The sequence below is a fragment of the Oncorhynchus kisutch genome, linkage group LG14 (assembly GCF_002021735.2).
Source record: "Oncorhynchus kisutch isolate 150728-3 linkage group LG14, Okis_V2, whole genome shotgun sequence".
Taxonomy (NCBI): domain Eukaryota; kingdom Metazoa; phylum Chordata; class Actinopteri; order Salmoniformes; family Salmonidae; genus Oncorhynchus; species Oncorhynchus kisutch.
The window spans coordinates 68,910,346-68,932,327 of NC_034187.2; the positions used below are offsets into that span (position 1 = coordinate 68,910,346).

At 42.5% G+C, this 21,982-nt stretch overlaps 1 protein-coding gene across 1 annotated transcript in view; it reads left to right on the forward strand.

Moving 5' to 3' along the window:
• The window catches only part of trps1 (trichorhinophalangeal syndrome I), a 181,682-nt gene that overhangs the window by 154,841 nt on the left and 4,859 nt on the right, over positions 1–21,982 (forward strand). Inside the window, exon 6 of the mRNA XM_031788835.1 lies at positions 5,990–6,112. Within this exon, the coding sequence (XP_031644695.1) occupies positions 5,990–6,112 (123 nt within the window). The remainder of the gene's footprint in view (positions 1–5,989; positions 6,113–21,982) is intronic.

Sequence of the window (21,982 nt, forward strand, 5' to 3'; positions counted from 1 at the left end):
CACTTGAACTTACTGGAGAGAGACCCCCCCGGACACATACACACACACGCACATGCATGCATTCTCGCACACACACCACACACACGCTTCCTCGTGCATGCGTACAAACGCACGCACTCACGCGCACACACACACATTCCCAAAACCCCCACCAGTCCCAGCCACCTACCAACACAACTGGCAATAATGACATGCTATACACAGGACTGCAGACATGACTTGATTGGGCCTGATTAGTGAAACTGCAGTAGTAAACTGCTAGGAACATGAGCTCATATGGTACATGGTATGGACAGCTGGAACCTCAAATTAACCAGAACAAGTATTTGTTCAACATACACTACCTATTTTTCCTGGTGTATTTTTGCATTAGTATTTTATTACTCCACAATAACAGCACTTACAGTTAACCGGTGCAGCTCTAGCAGGACAGAAATTTGAGAAACTGACTTGTTGGAAAGGTGGCATCCTATGACGGTGCCACATTGAAAGTCACTGAGCTTTTCGGTAAGGCCGTTCAATGTTTGTCTATGGAGATTGCATGGCGGTGTGCTCAATTTTATACACCTGTCAGATATGGGCGTGACTGAAATACCAAAAACCACTAATTTGAAGCGGTGTACACATACTTTTGTACATACAGTGCATTCGGAAAGTATTCAGACCTCTTAACTTATTCAACATTTTGTTACATTACAGCCTTATTCTAAAATGGATTATATAAAACATTTTCCTCATCAATCTACACACAATACTGCATAATGACAAAACAAGAACAGTTGCTTTTTCTGTTGCTTTTACTGAGTAATTGACACTTGAACTTACTGGAGAGAGACACTCCCCAGACACATACACACACTTTTAGTTACGTTACAGCCTTATTCTAAAAATGGCTTAGATACAAATACCCCTTAATGACAATGTTTGCTCATTTATATTTTACTTTTTTAAATATATATATATATATATATATCACATTTACATAAGCATTCAGACCCTTTACTCAATACTTTGTTGAAGCACTTTTGGCAGCGATTACAGCCTCCAGTCTTCTTTTTTGTAAAATTATTAAAAAAACATGATTTGGAAAGACAAGGTCCCACGGTTGACAGTGCATATCAGAGCTAAAATCAAGCCTTGAGTTCGATGGAGTTGTCCGTAGAGCTCCAAGACAGTTTTATGTTGAGGCACATACTTCTGGGGAAGTATTCCAAATGTCTGGAGTATTTTTACTTTAAAAAAAGAAACTGCACCTTAATTTAACCAGGTAGGCTAGTTGAGAACAGGTTCTCGTTTACAACTGCGACCTGGCCAAGATAAAGCAAAGCAGTGCGACACAAACAACAACACAGATTTACAAATGGAACAAACAAGCGTACAGTCAATAACACAATAGGAAAAAAAAGAAAGTATATACAGGATGTGCAAATGGTCCCCAAGAACACAGTGGCCTCCATCATCCCAAGACTCTTCCTAGAGCTGGCCAAACAGCAATTGTGGGAGAAGGGCCTTGGTCAGGGAGGTGAGTGGCCTTTATGGTAGAGTGGCCAGATAGAAGCCACTCCTCAGTAAAAGGCACATGACAACCTCCTTGGAGTTTGCCAAAAGGCACCTAAAGGACTCTCAGACCATGAGAAACAAGATTCTCTGGTCTGATGAAACCAAGATGTAACTCTTTGGCCTGAATGCCAAGCGTCACGTCTGTAGAAAACCTGGCACCATCCCTACGGTGAAGCATGGTGGTGGCAGCATCAGGCTGTGGGGATGTTTTTCAGCGGTAGGGACTGGGAGACTAGTCAGGATCGAGGGAAATATGAACAGAGCAAAGTGCAGAGACATTGTTGACGAAAACCTGCTCCAGAGCACTCAGGACCTCAGACTGGGGTGAAGTTTCACCTTTCAACAGGACAACGACTCTAAGCACACAGCTAAGACAATGCAGGAGTGGCTTCGGGACAATTCTCTGAATGTCCTTAAGGGACCCAGCCAGAGCCCAGACTTGAACCCGATCTAACATCTCTGGAGAGACCTGGAAATAGCTGTGCAGCGGTTTGAATACTTTCCGAATGCACTGTATAGTGTATCTACAATACAAAATCCATAATACAGCAATATAACAATATTACAATGTACTTGTATGTAGAGTGCGTGTGTTATTATGTTTCGTGTTCTTCAGATATATTTGCATTTATGTTTTATGTCAATGTGTGGTAGTGTTAATAGGTCTATAAGACGACACATTTGTTGTACTTTCTAAATGCTATCATTGATGTATGAAGTGAGTATTTGTTTGATTCAGTAGATCTCGTCGCCTGCTCTATTGATTACAGTTCAGCAGACCACTGTTGCAGGTTATTCATTGCGGGTCGAGCCACAGGCCACTTGTTGTAAAATGTCACTTCAGATTACCTTGGACCGAGCTCCACCACTGGCTGCTCCACTCACTGAATACATGGAGAGTAGTTCACTTGGAAGAGGAAGACATATTGTCTGATGGCATGTCTCTGATTGACTTTTATATGGGAGCCTAGCTATCAGCCTGGGCAAAGTATGTCTACAATTCACTACAAGTCTTAACTGTTTTTTTAGGGGGTAGATCAGATTTAATATTGCAGATAGTTTTGGCTTCCATCAATGTAATTGTCTGCATCATTTCCAATCTCACGTATAGTTTTTGTAAATATATTTTCCTTTGTTTTTAACCTCGTCAGCTAACCTCAACCCCTCCCATCCATCTCTGAAGACCATCCAGTTTTGATTTCTATTTGCCATATATTTTTTATTTGTGCTGTTTCACAAAAGTTCTGAACCTTTATACATTTTCCAGACACAGTATATTTTACATGAGTTATCTTGTTGTTTTTAGTCCCACCTTTTAGTCCCATCGCTCAACCCCTACCCAAAAATCACTGAACACCATCCATCTATTTGCCATATATTTTTCAACTGTGCTGTGATGTTTCACAATTCTATTCTCATAGTTTCTAAATTGTAAATTAAAGATAATTTTTTTTGCTAAGAGTATTATTGTATTATTGATCGATTGACTATGACTTTTTAAATCACCCAGCAGTGCTATTTGCAGAGTTGGCTCCAAGTAAATGTTGCAATTTCTCAGCCATTCCTGAACCTGCGACCGAAAACAAGCTGCATGTGGACAGTACAAAAAACAAATGATCTAATGATTCTGTCTAAAACTCTGAAGTTTTGAATCAGGCTACGTTTTGTGTATCAGTTCATAAACCATGTGCCAGTCTTAGCTGTTGTTTGTTGGTCGAAGCCCAACTTGTCAAGAGGCAAGGAGAAGGAGATACAGGTTGAGCGAGACAAATAGGACTGCTATCAGCTCGAGCTGTGCTCAACGTGTAAACATTTACACTTTCCAGCTGTTGGAAGTGTCTGTGACTCTAAGCAAAACACGTGTGAGTAATTTGGCCGAGGCAGTCGGGGTTCGGGCATGAGCCTGTAGGGGGAAGAAAACACAGGGATGATGATGGACACAGTGTTTAGCTTGTAACGCTAGAACAGGGTAGGAAAGAATAAATCAATCAATCAATCATACCTGTCATTCCAGCCATGTGGCAACCACATAAAAACTCCTTGGGATTTGGAATGTGTTTGTTCCCCTCTGTGTCCAGGTTTCTTCTGTGGTAGTAGCCTAAGCATTAATCCTAACCATAGATTAGCCCATAATTTGTAAGCATATTTTTTAAAACATTTTCTTTAAGTATACCACAAAGAGAATCATTCTTATTTGAGAGTAATGGTGTTCTGTAGCACATATTTGCGTGGTCTAGCTAGCAAACTGATCGGAATTGGCCTTAATTGGATGAACGTGAATGAACCATTAATTCCGTGTGGTTTCAGGATTAATTCCATGTGGTTACAGGGTTGAAACAGAAACAACTCAAAGGGTTAAGTTTAGGTATAAATTCTGAGTTGTTAATGTTAGGGCTATGGTGTGGGGAAGGCTTCAAACAAAAACAATTCAAAACAATGCGTTGTTTCCATTAAGTATCATCAAGTACTCTCCCTGCTTGCTCGAGAATGATGAACTTCCGTGGCGCTGAGTTTAAGCACAGTGCTGTGCGGTAGTTTTTTGGGGGGTGGCGGCTGACAAAGGCATATTTCAAACGTCCAAAAACAACGGCTTGCTAGCTATAGCCTACACTTATTTAATTTGAACAGGTAATCATTTGTAATAGTTCAATAGATGTAATTGTTCAATTAAAGATTGACACTTTTATTTTGTAACTTGAATTGATTGTAAATGTTGATTGTATTTTCACACTTAAGAATAATACATTCTGAAATGTTGAATCTGGAAATATTAGGTCATTTTGGTGTTTCAGTTTGAAGGACGGTTTTAGGGAGACAACATTGAGTTATTTTATTGGAGCACAAGCAGCCGTGCAGAGCGCAAATTGTGTTCCGTGATTGAAAACGCTAATTGTCAGAGCGACTTCGCACTTGCTGATAGCCCACTAAAAACATGTCTCCATCTCATTCCATTATTGCTGTCATTTTTACTCTTTATGGCCGCGCCCTGGTACCGTCCCTTCATTCCTTTTCACTTCTTTTCATTGTCCTTGTATCTATGATTTATGTCTGATGTCAAACTTTAGAGTGAGCAGGTATCAGCAAATGCGAGATCATAATTAGTTTAGCTGACGATGGGCCTCCGATAGCGCTTGCATCTGGATGGAAAATTACCCTATAGGGAACTGGCTACTCACCAGAACTTTTTACTGATACATTGTGAAACACCCGATGAATCAAGTATCCTTTCTCTGCCAAGAAAGCTCTCTGGATTTGTAGCCAATATTATGTCCGTAGAAAAGCTTTCCATTCTAAATGTATCAGAGGAGAATTAGGAGCATTGTATTTTTCTGGCGAGAAGAGGACATGACTCCCTACACAACATTTCGGAAGTTCAATAAATGGCACAATGGCATTTACAGGCCCCTTAATCTAGATAATGCCAATGTAGCCAGCTAGCCGCGCTGCGGATCACATGCATGGCAGGACCGACCACTTGTTAAGTTCATATGTTGTTCTGCATTTGATAAGGTTGGACACCAATGATTTAGACATTACTGCTTTTCTGTACCTTCCTTATGGGTCAGCACATTGTTATTTAATGCTAGGATAGGATAGGGGGCGGCAGGTAGACTAGTGGTTAGAGCTAGATCAAATCCCTGACCTGACAAGGTACAAAATCTGTTGTTCTCCCACTGAACAAGGAAGTTAACCCACTGTTCCTAGGCCATCATTGAAAATAAGAATTTGTTCTTAACTGACTTGCCTACTTAAGTAAAGGTAAAAAAATATATATTAGGCTTTTTGAAATAATATGGTTAAGGAGGGCGTTAAAAGAAAATAATTGAAATGTAGTAAAGACAAAATATTAGAAACAGTTTCCAGGTTTGAACATTTTTGAAAATGGGCTCAGAATGGCTTCCTACACAATCAGTGCCACACGTGAAGATTATAGAATGAAAATTAGGCTCCTAAAAAGGTCTCATCCTCAGCTTGTCATAGTGGTGCAGGCGATTAAGGCTGATCTCTGTCTAGTGAAGTGGTCAGGTGTCGTCTCAGAGTCAGTGGTATCTTACCGGACTCATTAATCAGTCTAAAGTTAATTAGTGAGAGAATCAGCTGGGTTCTATTTATCACTGCCCAACTTGACCTTCTGATTGGGCAGTGTCTATGTTTGTGTGTGTGTGTGTGTGTGTGTGTGTGTGTGTGTGTGTGTGTGTGTGTGTGTGTGTGTGTGTGTGTGTGTGTGTGTGTGTGTGTGACTGCCTGCCTGCCACACTCATACAATGAACCCAGATGATGATATGATGTTTCTCCGCTCCAATCTTTTTTCTCCTCATCTCTCTCTCTCTCTCTCTTTCTTTCTTTATATTTACCTTCCCCTTTGCACCCATTTTCTCACTGACTGACTGACTGACTCTCTCTCTCTCTCTCTTGATTTGGCTTTCAGAGACGACGAGGCTCAGGGGTATTCTGTGCCAACTGTCTGACCACCAAGACCTCGCTGTGGAGGAAGAATGCCAACGGGGGATATGTGTGCAACGCGTGTGGCCTCTATCAGAAGCTCCACTCAGTAAGGCTGGCGGGGGGAGCTTGGAAAAATACAGGAGTGTGTGTGTGTGTGTGTGTGTGTGTGTGTGTGTGTGTGTGTGTGTGTGTGTGTGTGTGTGTGTGTGTGTGTGTGTGTGTGTGTCAGGGGGAGGGGAGAGGAGGGCAACCTGCTATTCCAGCCCACCCACTAAAATAAAATAGCCGTTAAGTAAATGGTAGCAGGACACTGTAGCCATTCTAGCCTGTCCACCCCACTTCCTCCCCAGGTGACTGGTGCTCCTCTCAGGGCCTGGGGGAGGAGGGAATAAGGGGTGCCCCCATGCACTCTCACCCCTAGCCCTGCTAATGGTGATCTGGGAGTAATCCTGCCTCAGCCTAGAATTCCCTAGCTACCCACAGATCCCAAAACATCTGACCCTAAAGTTCACACATGCTCCTCTCACACACATGCAGGCTCATACATCACATAGGTATGATAGGTCTACTCCCTCTTTCTCCCCCCTCCTCTCTCTCTCTCTTTCTCCCTCTCCATATCTGTTCACACACATTCTCTCAGTCAAAGGCTGTGACCTCACTTTGTGGTGTCACACAGATGGAGAAAAATAAACATGATGGGAATTAGGGATGTAACGATTCACCGATATGCATGGTCCCCAATTCAAATTTTGAAGATATGACTGCATCGATCCACGGACCCCAAACCAATCTAAATGTAGCTTGCATCGGTCAGAAAATCGATTAATACATTACAAATTGCCAGTTCAGTAAATTACTTTCTTTCTACCTTCTGAAAACTGATGCGTCCTCTCCTTCGGTGTCGAACTAAGCCTCATTGATCTAAAAGTCATTTTGGGAATATCGGTGGCCTAGTCAGTCTGCGCACTGTGCCCAGATTCACACGCTGACCAACGCCAAATAGCCGTAATCTTGCACATCTGCACCTACAGCATTCAAATGCTTAAATGGCTTGTGTGATATTAGGCTTCATTAGTTAAGTGACAATCTATGTAGTTGGCTAGGTTATTTTTTATCTACGCACGGTTGAAAATGGTGTTTTACCAGAATTAAAGTAAGCTACTGGAGACACAACTCTCCTCTGGCTATGCCTGCTAAATGGGGCTTACAATAGATTTAATTTAGATTGTTTACGTTCATACTTTGTCCATGCTGATAGTTCACCAATAGTTTTGGTAGTTTTTCTTTAAACAATCAGTGTATATGGTCATTTTTAGATATACAGGGTAAAGTTGATCATCACCTCGCAATAACTTTGCGAGGTGCACTGCATGGCCGAAGCGAGAGTAGAAAAGAAGCTCACTTAAAACATCCAAACGGTCAAAACCATTCGATTTTGAGATAGGGGTGAAGTCCAAAGTTGTGCTATATATTCATTGGCTATGTCATAGCTAATTTGTAATCGATACATATTGATACATTACTAGCTCAAATGACCAAATCGCCCTCTACTGGCCTCATGGGTGGAACGGTTTTCATATTTTTCATAATTTCATAATTAATAAACATTGTAAAAATATATGTATATAAAAAATCTGGTGTTTCTATGTCAAACGGTTTTATTATATTTCAGTCTTCTGTGATGTATATAAAGTGTAATATTGGGATAAAAACTCTAACTCTACATAGAGTTGAAAAAAACATTAGGAACACCTGCTCTTTCCATGACATAGACTGACCAGGTGACTCCAGGTGAAAGCTATGATCCCTTATTGATGTCACTTGTTAAATCCACTTCAATCAGTGTAGATGAAGGGGAGGAGACAGGTTAAAGAAGGATTTTTAAGCCTTGAGACAATTGAGACATGGATTGTGTATGTGTGCCATTCAGAGGGTGAATGGGCAAGACAAAATATTTAAAAGGGGTATGATAGTAGGTGACAGGCACACCGGTTTGAGTGTGTCAACAACTGCAATGCTGCTGGATTTTTCACGCTCAACAGTTTCCCTTGTGAATGGCCCACCACCCAAAGGACATCCAGAAAACTTGACACAACTGTGGGAAGCATTGGAGTCAACATGGGCCAGCATCCCTGTGGATGGATGCTTTCGCCACCTTGTAGAAAGGAAAGGGAAAGGGGGATACCTAGTCAGTTGTACAACTGAATGCGTCTTCCTCATTTAACCCAACCCAAACTCTGAAACAGAGAGGTACGGGCTGCCATAATCGACATACACGACTTCGGTGCCCGGGGAACAGTTGGTTAACTGCCTTGCTCAGAGTCCATGCCCCAATGAATTGAGGCTGATCTGAGGGCAAAATGGGGAGTGAAACTCAAAATAAGAAAGGTGTTCCTAATGTTTTGTACACTCAGTGTATATCTGACATGGTACAGTAAGGTGCCTAGTTAAATAAAGGTTAAATAAAAAGAAATAAATGTGTATACTTTTGTTTCAAAGTAGATGTGTTTAAGACGACCAAGAAACACTCTGTGTTACTCTGATTTAGCCCACTGCAGTAAAAGCTTCATCTGCAAAAAACAATTAGTAGATTTCAGAACCAAAGACATAGGCTACATTCTCCCCCTTATCAGATAGTGGTGATAGTAGATGCCTAGTCTCACTTATGGCTCTGATCAGGAGCCTACATAGTACCTACACCAAAGACATACACCATTTACACACAGACACAGTACATACACCAGGGTTCCCAACTTTGGTATCCCAACAATTTTTTACAAATCTGTTCCAAAGTATTCCCTCGCATAATAGAGAGATATATGTGATTGGATACCAATGTAAACAAGGTGTGAAATTATTCTGTTTTAGTCAAATACTATATCTGTTTGGGCTTCTTGCAGTCAATTTGCAGTCTACAAATGATCTGTAATTATGTTCCAGCCCCCTGAACATCTGCTAACCCATAAATCGGCCCGCAGCAGAATCTAGTTGATGACCCCTGACATACACTATAGACATACATCATTCACACACACACACACACACACACACACACACACACACACACACACACACACACACACACACACACACACACACACACACACACACACACACACACACACACACACACACACACACACATGGCTCATGAGCTCCATCAGCAGCAGATTTATTTTAGAATGGAAAATTAGTGTTTAAACAACAAATGTTAGTGCATCAAATTGCATCGAACCTAATCGCATCGATTCATTATCTAATAATACCGAATTGCATCGAACCTAATCGCATCGATTCATTATCTAATAATACCGAATCGCATCGAACCAAATCGCATCGATTCATTCTCTAATCATACTGAATCGCATCGAACCAAATCACATCGATTCATTCTCTAAACATACTGAATCACATCGAACCAAATCGCATCGATTCATTCTCTAATCATACCGAATCGCATCGAACCAAATCGCATCGATTTATTCTCTAATCACACCGAATCGCATCGAACCAAATCACATCGATTCATTCTCTAATCATACTGAATCGCACCGAATCATTTCAAACTAAAAGTATCGTTCATGTATCGTATCAGAGCCCATGTATCTAGATATGTATCTAATCGTCTTGAAAGGGAAAGATGCACATCCCGAATGGGATTGTTATCATTATAATTCTGGAGATATGGGGAGATTGCCATTGTGTAACAGACTTCAACATGTTATCCTGAAATAGGTCAATGTTCTCAATCATTGAGGATTTTACAACTGGATTTAGTTCACAGGCCACAGGCCCTATACCTCTTTCAGAATGAAATGTTGGTTTTTAATACACAAACTGTATTTTTTTTTCTCTCTGGTGAGTAAACCACCACGGACTGGGCTGGAACCTTCCAAGACGTACTTCTCAATGCTCTTTGAAATGAAATAGTGTCTGGGCAAACATATGGGTAGGCAAATGTGACATCATGTGAGGAATTACCCCTCGGAAACAAGGAGGCCTTTGTCTCTGCACGTCACTCAACGTTAACATTTTTATGTTTAATCTTGGTAATTCGGTTACGACTGGGTTAGAGTCCACAGAGTCCGCCAGTCCAGTGTATAGTGCATATTCTAGGCCGTGTTGCATGCCTGAAGGCGACTGGGCCGGCTGCCTGGGTGGTGGGGGGGGACCTACACAGGAGGCTCCCTCAGTCGGTGTGGTCGACTGGGCCAGAGAGGGAGAGAAAGAGAGAGCCAGGCTCCAGAGAGCCTTGCTACAAGAGGCCCTTTCACTGGCCAGGCCACCTGGTGGTCTAAACCAGCTCCAGTCCAGCAGACCAGGCCTACCACAGTCAGAGAAAGAGAGAGACAGAGAGAGAATGAGACGGAAGGAGAGAGGTGAGGGAAAGACAGAGAGGAAAAGAGAGCGAGAGAGAGAGAGAGGATTTGGGTGAGAGAGCGAGAGGGAGCTTTTCCTAAGATCACACACTCCCCTGACTCTTGTTAGGTTAGATAGAACCTAACTAAAATGTTTATTATATTCTATTAAAATGTTTGCTCTATTCTACTGAGCCATTTACTTTATGTTCGTATTCGTATATTTGATTATTTCTTATTGTTCTTGCATTGTCGTGAAGGAACCTGCGAGTAAGTATTTCGTTGGACGATGTACTGTATACCATGCTTATTCACATACATATGACTAGTAAAACTTCAAACTGAAACTTAAACTGATGACTCCCTGTAGGTAGCTTGACCCAGCTGGGGTTTTGTGTTATGAAAGACAGTTTCTTTGGGTATCATATATCATTTATATTGTAGTGCATGCTTAAACTTAAAGCATACATTGAAAAACGTCTGATATTAGTTGTTATTATGTAGAAATCCATACAATTATGTTTGTGCACTAGTGGAAGTTTGTATCTTCGTCCTCTTTTTCTCTTATGATGCACTGTTAAGTTGGTGTTATATTGATCCACCTTCAGACATGATGAAAATGACTGTGGTTGACTCCATTATATCCCCAATTGCACCCTATTCCCTATATAGTGCACTACCTTTGACCAGAGCCCTATGGGTAGCAGTGCACTATGTAGAGAATAGGGGGCCATTGGGGACGTAGTGATACTCATAATCTGTTACTTTCGTCTCTGTGTGCCTCTGGACCTGCATGCTGCAACTGGACTGTTGTTTGGGCATGTTTATGTGTTAGTTGTTAGCGCTCCTTGCTAGTTGTTAGTGAGGAGGTAGACTCTACAGTGGAGGAACTGGCCTGTTGTTTGGGCTTGTTTATGTGTTAGTTGTTAGCGCTCCTTGCTAGTTGTTAGTGAGGAGGTAGACTTCAGTGGACCGTCAGGTAGGGTTGTATACGTAACTCTTCCTGCTCCACTAGCTGCTAACAAATTATATGGAGAGGAGGGGATTCCAAGTCCGCCGGGTTCCCCATCCGTTTGCTCAACACTCCGAGTCTGGATTGTCTGTTTTCCTGAGATTGTTTGTTTGTTCTTGGCAATGGCGAGCGTTCCTCCCATCCTCCCAGTGGGGACTGATTCATGATAGCCACATGTGCGCTTGTTCGTTCTGTCCTCACCGGAAACCACCTGGATGTTGCAGCAGTGTAGCGAGGGCCTCGTTTAACAGAACATCACCATCGCTTGTCTTTTAAGAGGTCCTTTGGTGGCTGCAATTAATCAGTGATGAAGACGTTTTCATCTGCAGGCGTGTTCATCGGCCAATGGCAGTAGTATTTTTATACTTTTGAATAAAAGTTTTATACGCTGTACAGAAATAATTCCATAATAGCACCTCATAAACCGGTGCTGTAGTGGGCCGTAATGGAGTTCTGGACTCCTTATGCCATAGCACATTGCAACAATAAATGTCTCTCTGGTTTTATCTTCTAATAATAGGACTTGACGGGCAGTGGGGAGCGTATGCCCTGTGTGTGTGTGTCAAATGCCGGGTTGTAAAAACGTATCGAAGTGGCAGCATTACTTTGTTCTGTCTGAAGAGTCTGTCTCTCTTTACAGTTGCCAAAGTGCACTCCCGCGTTGGTCACACTGACAGAAACCAATGAATGGCGAACTCGAAACAGTCTCCTGAGACGTTTTGAAAAGTTCTGCTGCTGGTGACAGAGAGAGGTGGCGCACCAAAAGGCACCCTGTTACCTACATAGTGTACTTATTTTGACCAAAGCCCTGGTCGAAAGTAGTGCACTATATAGGAAATAGCGTGCCATTTGGGACACAGACTATGGTGAAAGCAGTAGCTTGTTGAAGAGCGAGGCAGCATAGAGAAAGGTAGCTAGCTTATTGAAGCTCATCCATTTGTACAGTACTGTCTGGAAATGCCAACACTTTTGTATTGTGTAGGCCTTTGTCTGTAGTAGATGAGCCAAAACAGCAGGAGACAACTGACGGTCTAGACAGACACAGCAACAGTATGGAAATAGATGCATGCACGAATAGGCATTGGAGTTGAACATTTGCTTAGATGGATGGAAACAGCACATCCTGTAAGAGAGGTAATAATGGGTAACTATTGCAGAAAGAAACATGAGGTAAAGATGGTGGGAGAATGAAGATGACCTTTCTTCTGTCTGTGTCTTCCATCCACCTTGCTGTGTCTGTGGCCTTGTATTGTCAATCTGTTGTCTATACTGTTGACTAAACATGGCCCTACCTTTGGGATATGTGGGACTGTAGCGTCCCACCTCGCCAACAGCCAGTGAAAGTGCAGGGCGCCAAATTCAAAACAACAAAAATCTCATAATTAAAATTCCTCAAACATACAAGTATTTTACACCATTTTAAAGATGCAATTCTCGTTAATCCAGCCACAGTGTCTGATTTCAAAAAGGCTTTACAGCGAAAGCACCACAAACGATTATGTTAGGTCACCCCCAAGTCACAGAAAAACACAGCCATTTTTCCAGCTAAAGAGAGGAGTCACAAAAAGCAGAAATATAGATCAAATTAATCACTAACCTTTGATGATCTTCATCAGATGACACTCATAGGACTTCATGTTACACAATACATGTATGTTTTGTTCGATAAAGTGCATATTAATAGAAATAAATCTAATTTTACATTGGTGTGTTATGTTCAGTAGTTCTAAAACATTCTGTGATTTTGCAGAGAGCCACATCTATTTACAGAAATACTCATCATAAATGTTGATGAAAATACAAGTGTGGAATTAGAGATATACTTCTCCTTAACTTCTTATGGTATAGGGGACGGTTGCGTCCCATTTGAAAAAAAAACAGGGAAAATGCAGCGCGGCAAATTCAAAAAATGATATAAAAATCTAACTTTCATTAAATCACAAGATACTCAATTAAAGCGACACTCGTTGTGAATCCAGCCAACATGTCAGATTTTAAAAAGGCTTTTCGGCGAAGCATAACAGCTATTATCTGATGACAGCACAATGTCAACAAAGAGAGTAGCATATTTCAACCCTGCAGGCGCTACACAAAACGCTGAAATAAAACATACATTACCTTTGACGAGCTTCTTTTGTTGGCACTCCATATGTCCCATAAACATCACAATTGTTCCTTTTGTTTGATTAATTCCGTCCATATATAACCAAATGTCAATTTATTTGACGCGTTTGATCCAGAAAAAAACAGCTTCCAAAAAACGCAACGTCACTACAAAATATTTCAAAAGTTGCCAATAAACTTTGCCAAAATATTTCAAACTACTTTTGTAATACAACTTTAGTTACTTTTAAACGTTAATAATCAATCAAATTGTAGACGGCACAATCTGTTTTCAATACAGGAAGTAAACAAACCATGCTCCTTTTTACCATGCTCCTTTTAACTCTCAATAGTGTAACGTTGTTCCTGGATGTGCTTCTTCTTCATTGCACATATTAATAACCTCAACCAAATTCCAAAGACTGGTGACATCCAGTGGAAGCGGTAGGAACTGAAAACAGGTTCCTAAGAAATATCCCATGGCAAAGACATCTCAGGGAACAGTGAACAGTGAGAGTAAAAAAAAACAGTTAGTCCTACCGCTTCCACTGGATGTCACCAGTCTTTGGAATTTGGTTGAGGTTATTCCTCGGGGTTAGTCCTCTGGGTTTTGCCTGCTACATAAGTTCTGTTATACTCACAGACATGATTCAAACAGTTTTAGAAACTTCAGAGTGTTTTCTATCCACATCTACTAATAATATGTATATCTTATATTCCTGGCATGAGTAGCAGGAAGTTGAAATTGGGCACGCTATTTGTCCAAAAGTGAAAATGCTGCCCCCTATACCTTAACAGGTTAATGTAACTGCTGTGTCAGATTTCAAAAAAACTTTACGGAAAAGCAAACCATGCAATAATCTGAGTACAGTGTTCAGACAACAAAGCAGCCAAAAAGATATCCGCCATATTGTGCAGTCAACATTAGTCAGAAATAGCATTATAAATATTCACCTACCTTTGATGATCTTCATCAGAATGCATTTCCAGGAATCCCAGTTTCACAATAAATGTTTTATTTGTTCGATAAAGTTCATAATTTATGCCCAAATAGCTTCTTTTGTTTGGGCGTTTGGTTAACAAATCCAAACACGCGTTCAGGTCCAGCCGAACGTCGGACGAAAAGTAAAAAAAGTTCCGTTACAGCCCGTAGAAACTTGTCAAACTAAGTATAGAATCAATCTTAAGGATGTTTTTAACATAAATCTTCAATAATGTTCCAACCGGAGAATTCCTATGTCTGTAGAAAAGCAATGGAACGAGAGCTAACTCCACGAGCCTGTGGCACTCTGCCAGATACCTGGCTCAATCCCCTCTCATTCAGCCCCCCTTCACAGTAGAAGCCTGAAACAATGTTCTAAAGACTGTTGTCATCTAGTGGAAGCCTTAGGAAGTGCAATATGACCCCATTTACACTGTATATTGGAATGGCAAAGAGTTGAAAGACTACAAACCTCAGATTTCCCACTTCCTGGTTGGATTTTTCTCAGGTTTCGCCTGCCATATCAAATCAAATCAAATCAAATTTTATTTGTCACATACACATGGTTAGCAGATGTTAATGCTTGTGTAGCGAAATGCTTGTGCTTCTAGTTCCGACAATGCAGTAATAACCAACAAGTAATCTAACTAACAATTCCAAAACTACTGTCTTATACACAGTGTAAGGGGATAAAGAATATGTACATAAGGATATATGAATGAGTGATGGTACAGAGCAGCATATGCAAGATACAGTAGATGGTATCGAGTACAGTATATACATATGAGATGAGTATGTAAACAAAGTGGCATAGTTAAAGTGGCTAGTGATACATGTATTACATAAGGATGCAGTCGATGATATAGAGTACAGTATATACGTATGCATATGAGATGAATAATGTAGGGTAAGTAACATTATATAAGGTAGCATTGTTTAAAGTGGCTAGTGATATATTTACATCATTTCCCATCAATTCCCATGATTAAAGTGGCTGGAGTTGAGTCAGTGTCAGTGTCAGTGTGTTGGCAGCAGCCACTCAATGTTAGTGGTGGCTGTTTAACAGTCTGATGGCCTTGAGATAGAAGCTGTTTTTCAGTCTCTCGGTCCCAGCTTTGATGCACCTGTACTGACCTCGCCTTCTGGATGATAGTGGGGTGAACAGGCAGTGGCTCGGGTGGTTGATGTCCTTGATGATCTTTATGGCCTTCCTGTAACATCGGGTGGTGTAGGTGTCCTGGAGGGCAGGTAGTTTGCCCCCGGTGATGCGTTGTGCAGACCTCACTACCCTCTGGAGAGCCTTACGGTTGTGGGCGGAGCAGTTGCCGTACCAGGCGGTGATACAGCCCGCCAGGATGCTCTCGATTGTGCATCTGTAGAAGTTTGTGAGTGCTTTTGGTAACAAGCCGAATTTCTTCAGCCTCCTGAGGTTGAAGAGGCGCTGCTGCGCCTTCTTCACGATGCTGTCTGTGTGAGTGGACCAATTCAGTTTGTCTGTGATGTGTATGCCGAGGAACTTAAAACTTGCTACCCTCTCCACTACTGTTCCATCGATGTGGATAGGGGGGTGTTCCCTCTGCTGTTTCCTGAAGTCCACAATCATCTCCTTAGTTTTGTTGACGTTGAGTGTGAGGTTATTTTCCTGACACCACACTCCGAGGGCCCTCACCTCCTCCCTGTAGGCCGTCTCGTCGTTGTTGGTAATCAAGCCTACCAACTTGATGATTGAGTTGGAGGCGTGCGTGGCCACGCAGTCGTGGGTGAACAGGGAGTACAGGAGAGGGCTCAGAACGCACCCTTGTGGGGCCCCAGTGTTGAGGATCAGCGGGGTGGAGATGTTGTTGCCTACCCTCACCACCTGGGGGCGGCCCGTCAGGAAGTCCAGTACCCAGTTGCACAGGGCGGGGTCGAGACCCAGGGTCTCGGAGGGTACTATGGTGTTGAATGCCGAGCTGTAGTCGATGAACAGCATTCTCACATAGGTATTCCTCTTGTCCAGATGGGTTAGGGCAGTGTGCAGTGTGGTTGAGATTGCATCGTCTGTGGACCTATTTGGGCGGTAAGCAAATTGGAGTGGGTCTAGGGTGTCAGGTAGGGTGGAGGTGATATGGTCCTTGACTAGTCTCTCAAAGCACTTCATGATGACGGAAGTGAGTGCTACGGGGCGGTAGTCGTTTAGCTCAGTTACCTTAGCTTTCTTGGGAACAGGAACAATGGTGGCCCTCTTGAAGCATGTGGGAACAGCAGACTGGTATAGGGATTGATTGAATATGTCCGTAAACACACCGGCCAGCTGGTCTGCGCATGCTCTGATGCGCAGGGGATGCCGTCTGGGGATGGGGATGCCGTCTGGGCCTGCAGCCTTGTGAGGGTTAACACGTTTAAATGTCTTACTCACCTCGGCTGCAGTGAAGGAGAGTCCGCATGTTTTCGTTGCAGGCCGTGTCAGTGGCACTGTATTGTCCTCAAAGCGGGCAAAAAAGTGATTTAGTCTGCCTGGGAGCAAGACATCCTGGTCCATCCTGGTCCGTGACTGGGCTGGATTTCTTCTTGTAGTCCGTGATTGACTGTAGACCCTGCCACATGCCTCTTGTGTCTGAGCCGTTGAACTGAGATTCTACCTTGTCTCTGTACTGACGCTTAGCTTGCTTGATGGCCTTGCGGAGGGAATAGCTGCACTGTTTGTATTCGGTCATGTTACCAGTCAATCCACGGTTTCTGGTTAGGGAATGTTTTAATCGTTGCTGTGGGAACGACATCTTCAACGCACGTTCTAATGAACTCGCACACCGAATCAGCATATTCGTCAATATTGTTATCTGACGCAATACGAAACATATCCCAGTCCACGTGATGGAAGCAGTCTTGGAGTGTGGAGTCAGCTTGGTCGGACCAGCGTTGGACAGACCTCAGCGTGGGAGCCTCTTGTTTTAGTTTCTGTCTGTAGTCAGGGATCAACAAAATGGAGTCGTGGTCAGCTTTTCCGAAAGGAGGGCGGGGCAGGGCCTTATATGCGTCGCGGAATGATCCAAGGTTTTTCCACCCCTGGTTGCGCAATCGATATGCTGATAAAATTTAGGGAGTCTTGTTTTCAGATTAGCCTTGTTAAAATCCCCAGCTACAACGAATGCAGCCTCCGGATAAATGGATTCCAGTTTGCAAAGAGTCAAATAAAGTTAGTTCAGAGCCATCAATGTGTCTGCTTGGGGGGGTATATATACGGCTGTGATTATAATCGAAGAGAATTCTCTTGGTAGATTATGCGGTCTACATTTGATTGTGAGGAATTCTAAATCAGGTGAACAGAAGGATTTGAGTTCCTGTATGTTTCTTTCATCACACCATGTCTCGTTAGCCATAAGGCATATGCCCCCGCCCCTCTTCTTACCAGAAAGATGTTTGTTTCTGACGGCGCGATGCGTGGAGAAACACGCTGGCTGCACCGCCTCCGATAGCGTCTCTCCAGTGAGCCATGTTTCCGTGAAGCAAAGAACGTTACAGTCTCTGATGTCCCTCTGGAATGCTACCCTTGCTCGGATTTCATCAACCTTGTTGTCAAGAGACTGGACATTGGTGAGAAGAATGCTAGGGAGTGGTGCACGATGTGCCCGTCTCCGGAGTCTGACCAGAAGACCGCCTCGTTTCCATCTTTTTCGGAGTCGTTTTTTGGGGTCGCTGCATGGGATCCATTCCGTTGTCCTGTTTGAGAGGCAGAACACAGGATCCGCGTCGCGAAAAACATATTCTTGGTCGTACTGATGGTGAGTTGACGCTGATCTTATATTCAGCGTCAACTCACAGACATCATTCAAACAGTTTTAGAAACTTCAGAGTGTTTTCTATCCAATACTAATAATAATATAGAATAATAATAATATACTAATCATAATATAGGCATCAGGGACAGAGTAGCAGGCAGTTTACTCTGGGCACCTTATTCATCCAAGCTACTCAATACTGCCCCCCTGTCACCAAGAAATTAAGCTTTGATCTGTCTGCAGAAAATTCCCTTAGCATACAGCGAGCTCCAAAAGTATTGGGACAGTGACACATTTTTTGTTGATTTGACTCTGTATTCCAGCACTTTGGATTTGAAATGATACAATGACAATGAGGTTACATTGCAGACTATCCACTTTAATTTGAGGGTATTTTCAATCATATCGGGTGGGTTTGGAAATTACAGCACTTTTTGTCCCTGCATTTTAGGGGGGACAAATACACTTAATATTGTGAAAAATTCACTTAAATGTGTATTAAAGTAGCCCAAAGAATGCTAACTTCACCTTTTATTGTAATGGTGAGAACTTAGCATGTCTTGGGGGTATGATTTTTGTGTGTCTGTAACTCTTTAGGAGGGAAAGAGAGTGATAAAGAGAGAGAGCGATCAAAAGAGAGATAGAGAGAGAGAGACAGAAAGAGACAGCGAAAGAGAGAGAAAAGAGAGAGAGATGAAGAGAGAGAGAGACAGAAAGTGACAGATAAAGATAGAGATAAAAAGAGAGAGAGACAGAAAATGAGAAAGAGAAAACCAGATTGAAAGAAAGCAGAGGGAGAGAGAGAGAGTGAGAGAGAGCAATGGAGTGAGAGAGACAGAGACAGAGAGAGATAGAGTGAGAGAGAGCAATGGAGTGAGAGAGACAGAGAGAGAGAGAGAGAGTGAGAGAGAGCAATGGAGTGAGAGAGACAGAGAGAGAGAGAGTGAGAGAGAGCAATGGAGTGAGAGAGACAGAGACAGAGAGAGAGAGAGTGAGAGAGAGCAATGGAGTGAGAGAGACAGAGAGAGTGAGAGAGAGCAATGGAGTGAGAGAGACAGAGAGAGAGAAAGAGAGTGAGAGAGAGCAATGGAGTGAGAGAGACAGAGAGAGAGAGAGAGTGAGAGAGCAATGGAGTGAGAGAGACAGAGAGATTGAGAAAGAGCAATGGAGTGAGAGAGACAGAGAGAGAGAGAGAGAGTGAGAGAGAGCAATGGAGTGAGAGAGACAGAGAGAGAGAGAGAGAGAGAGAGAGAGAGAGAGAGAGAGTGAGAGAGAGAGAGAGAGAGAGAGGCAGAGAGAGAGAGAGAGAGTGAGAGAGAGCAATGGAGTGAGAGAGACAGAGAGATAGAGAGAGAGAGCAATGGAGTGAGAGAGACAGAGAGAGAGAGAGAGAGAGAGAGAGAGAGAGAGAGAAGGGAGGACACACGAGGAAGGAGCCTCCATGGCTACATGGTTTCAGAATGTTCCTGTCAGCAGAGGGCACTCTTTCTTCTGGTCTGAATCATCCTCTGCTTCTCCTCTCCTGCTGCTCTAGACAGACAGTCTTGACATCTGGCTGAGAGAGAGAAAGAGAGAGTGAGACAGCGAGAGAGAGAGGGAGGAGGGGGAAAACTTCCACTGCTTTCATTCACCGTAGGGAATTAAGTGTTGTAATAGAGCAATGGAAGATGTGTATGACTGATACAACTGTTCCTGGAAAATACTATTTTCCTTCTCCTTTCATGGAGCCAGAGCCAGAGTGTTGGGTGAAAGGTCACCAAACATTTCTGAGTCAAGATCACTTTCGCAGTCAAAGAGCAAGCCGAGATCTACCTCTCAGATTTTTTTTAAACATGACTTAAAAAATATAACCTAATAAAAACAGTTCTATAGGAATGAGGTTTGTGCAGTGGGCCTAATACACTATTAGGCTATATGCCTGGGCTGCCAATATTCTTCTTCCCAGACCATATTATACTTCAAACTCAAGCTTTGATCAGTTGGTGTAGCACTTGCGGGGAACAGCTGAGCATAAAATTAAATAATTTGCTAATAATTCCGAGTTGGATGACCATTCAAAACGATTTTTCCCAGCTGTTTTTTTTCCCGAGTTCCCAGTTGTTTTGAACACGGAGTTAGACTCAGTGGAAGGAGGGAGAAAGCAGCAGAGGTTCCGTCTCTCACGGCCCCTGCTCTCTCCTTCCTTTCCTCCAGTGAGACTAACCAAAGAGAGGGGCCACCATCTTCCACCTGATGGCGAAACTCGAGTCCACTGCATTCGCCTTATGCACAAATTCATGTTGTTCCTATGACCAGAGAAAGTAAAATATTAGTCGATATTAAAATAGACAAGACAAGTTGCTAATTATGATAAAAATGCAGGGCTACCGATACACTTGGCTTCCCATGAGTGGAAGTAGGGAGAAGCGCGTTTTATGTTTTGTAATAGTGTTGAATCAAAACTTAGACATGATCTCACTCATAAAAACAGTAGCTTTTTGCTGTATTCTTTGACAGTCTCTCTCTTGTCATGGTTTTAAAAGTTATGAAATCTCACTTAGGCTCACTCATGGTAGCTGTAGGCACGGTGATTTGACTTTTTTAATTGGCCAGCAACTGCCTCTGCAACCCAATGCTGCAAGGGAAATGCAGTGTTCCATCTGGTGTACCAAAATGCAATGACGCTATAAGTGGGATCGAGGCGTTATCATTGGCTTTTCTACAGAAATGCTTTGTGATCGCCAAGGAATGCCTTGAAGATTGACCGGTTGGTGACCACTGGTGTAGGGCCTACATGTTTCTGAATAAATAGCCGTACTTTCATTGAGGGGGAAGGAAAGGGAAATGTAGGATCTTAATTTGAGCCAATTTGCTACAGCAGGAACTTAATCCTGCAGCAACAGGAAATGTGAATTATTATGTGGATTATAATTCATGACATTTGTTGTAGGGGTTGATATATATCAAGTTTGACATTTTAAAGTGGAAATTACAAACTTTAGAAGCCTTTTTAAACCTTGAATAAAACATGTGTTTTCATTTCCTGCTATTCAGGAAAATTATCAGCAACAACAAGATCAAATTAAAATCATACATCTGTACGCTCTTAGAAAAAAGGGTTCCAAAAGGGTTCTTCGGCTGTCCCCATTGGAGAACCCTTTTTGGGCTGGGAAAAGGTGCTATCTAGAACCTTTAATGATTATTCGGCTGTCCCGACAGGAGAACCCTTTGAAGAACCCCTTTTTGGTTTCAGGTAGAACCCTTTTGGTTTCCGTGTAGAACCTTCTGTGGGAAGGATTCTTCATGGAACCCAAAGGGGTTCTACGTTGAACCAAACGGGGTTCTTCAAAGGGTTCTCCTGTCGGGACAGCCGAATAATCATTAAAGGTTCTAGATAGCACCTTTTTTCTAAGAGTGTTCTAGCCTTAAAGGAAAAAAAGTGAATTTCCCTTCTTCCTATCAACCTGTGCCATCAAACCTTTCTTTCCTCTTTTTTTCATGTCTCCCCCCTTTTTTTGATTGGTTTCCGTTCCCCGGGAACATGTCAACGGATTCTCTATCACAAAGATAAGGAGGTAGGCAGCGGTACGGTGTGGAATTGATTCCTCAGGGACTTTTCACACCTATAAGTCAGTCTGCAATAGGGTCAATCTGATCCCTTTTATTCAGATTCTCTTCTGGCCATTTCTTCTCTGGCCGTATGAATATACAGTATGTGTAGGGAGCAAATCGATGGAATAAAAATGGCCACACCTCTGTTTTAGTTTTTTTCCATGCACCTATT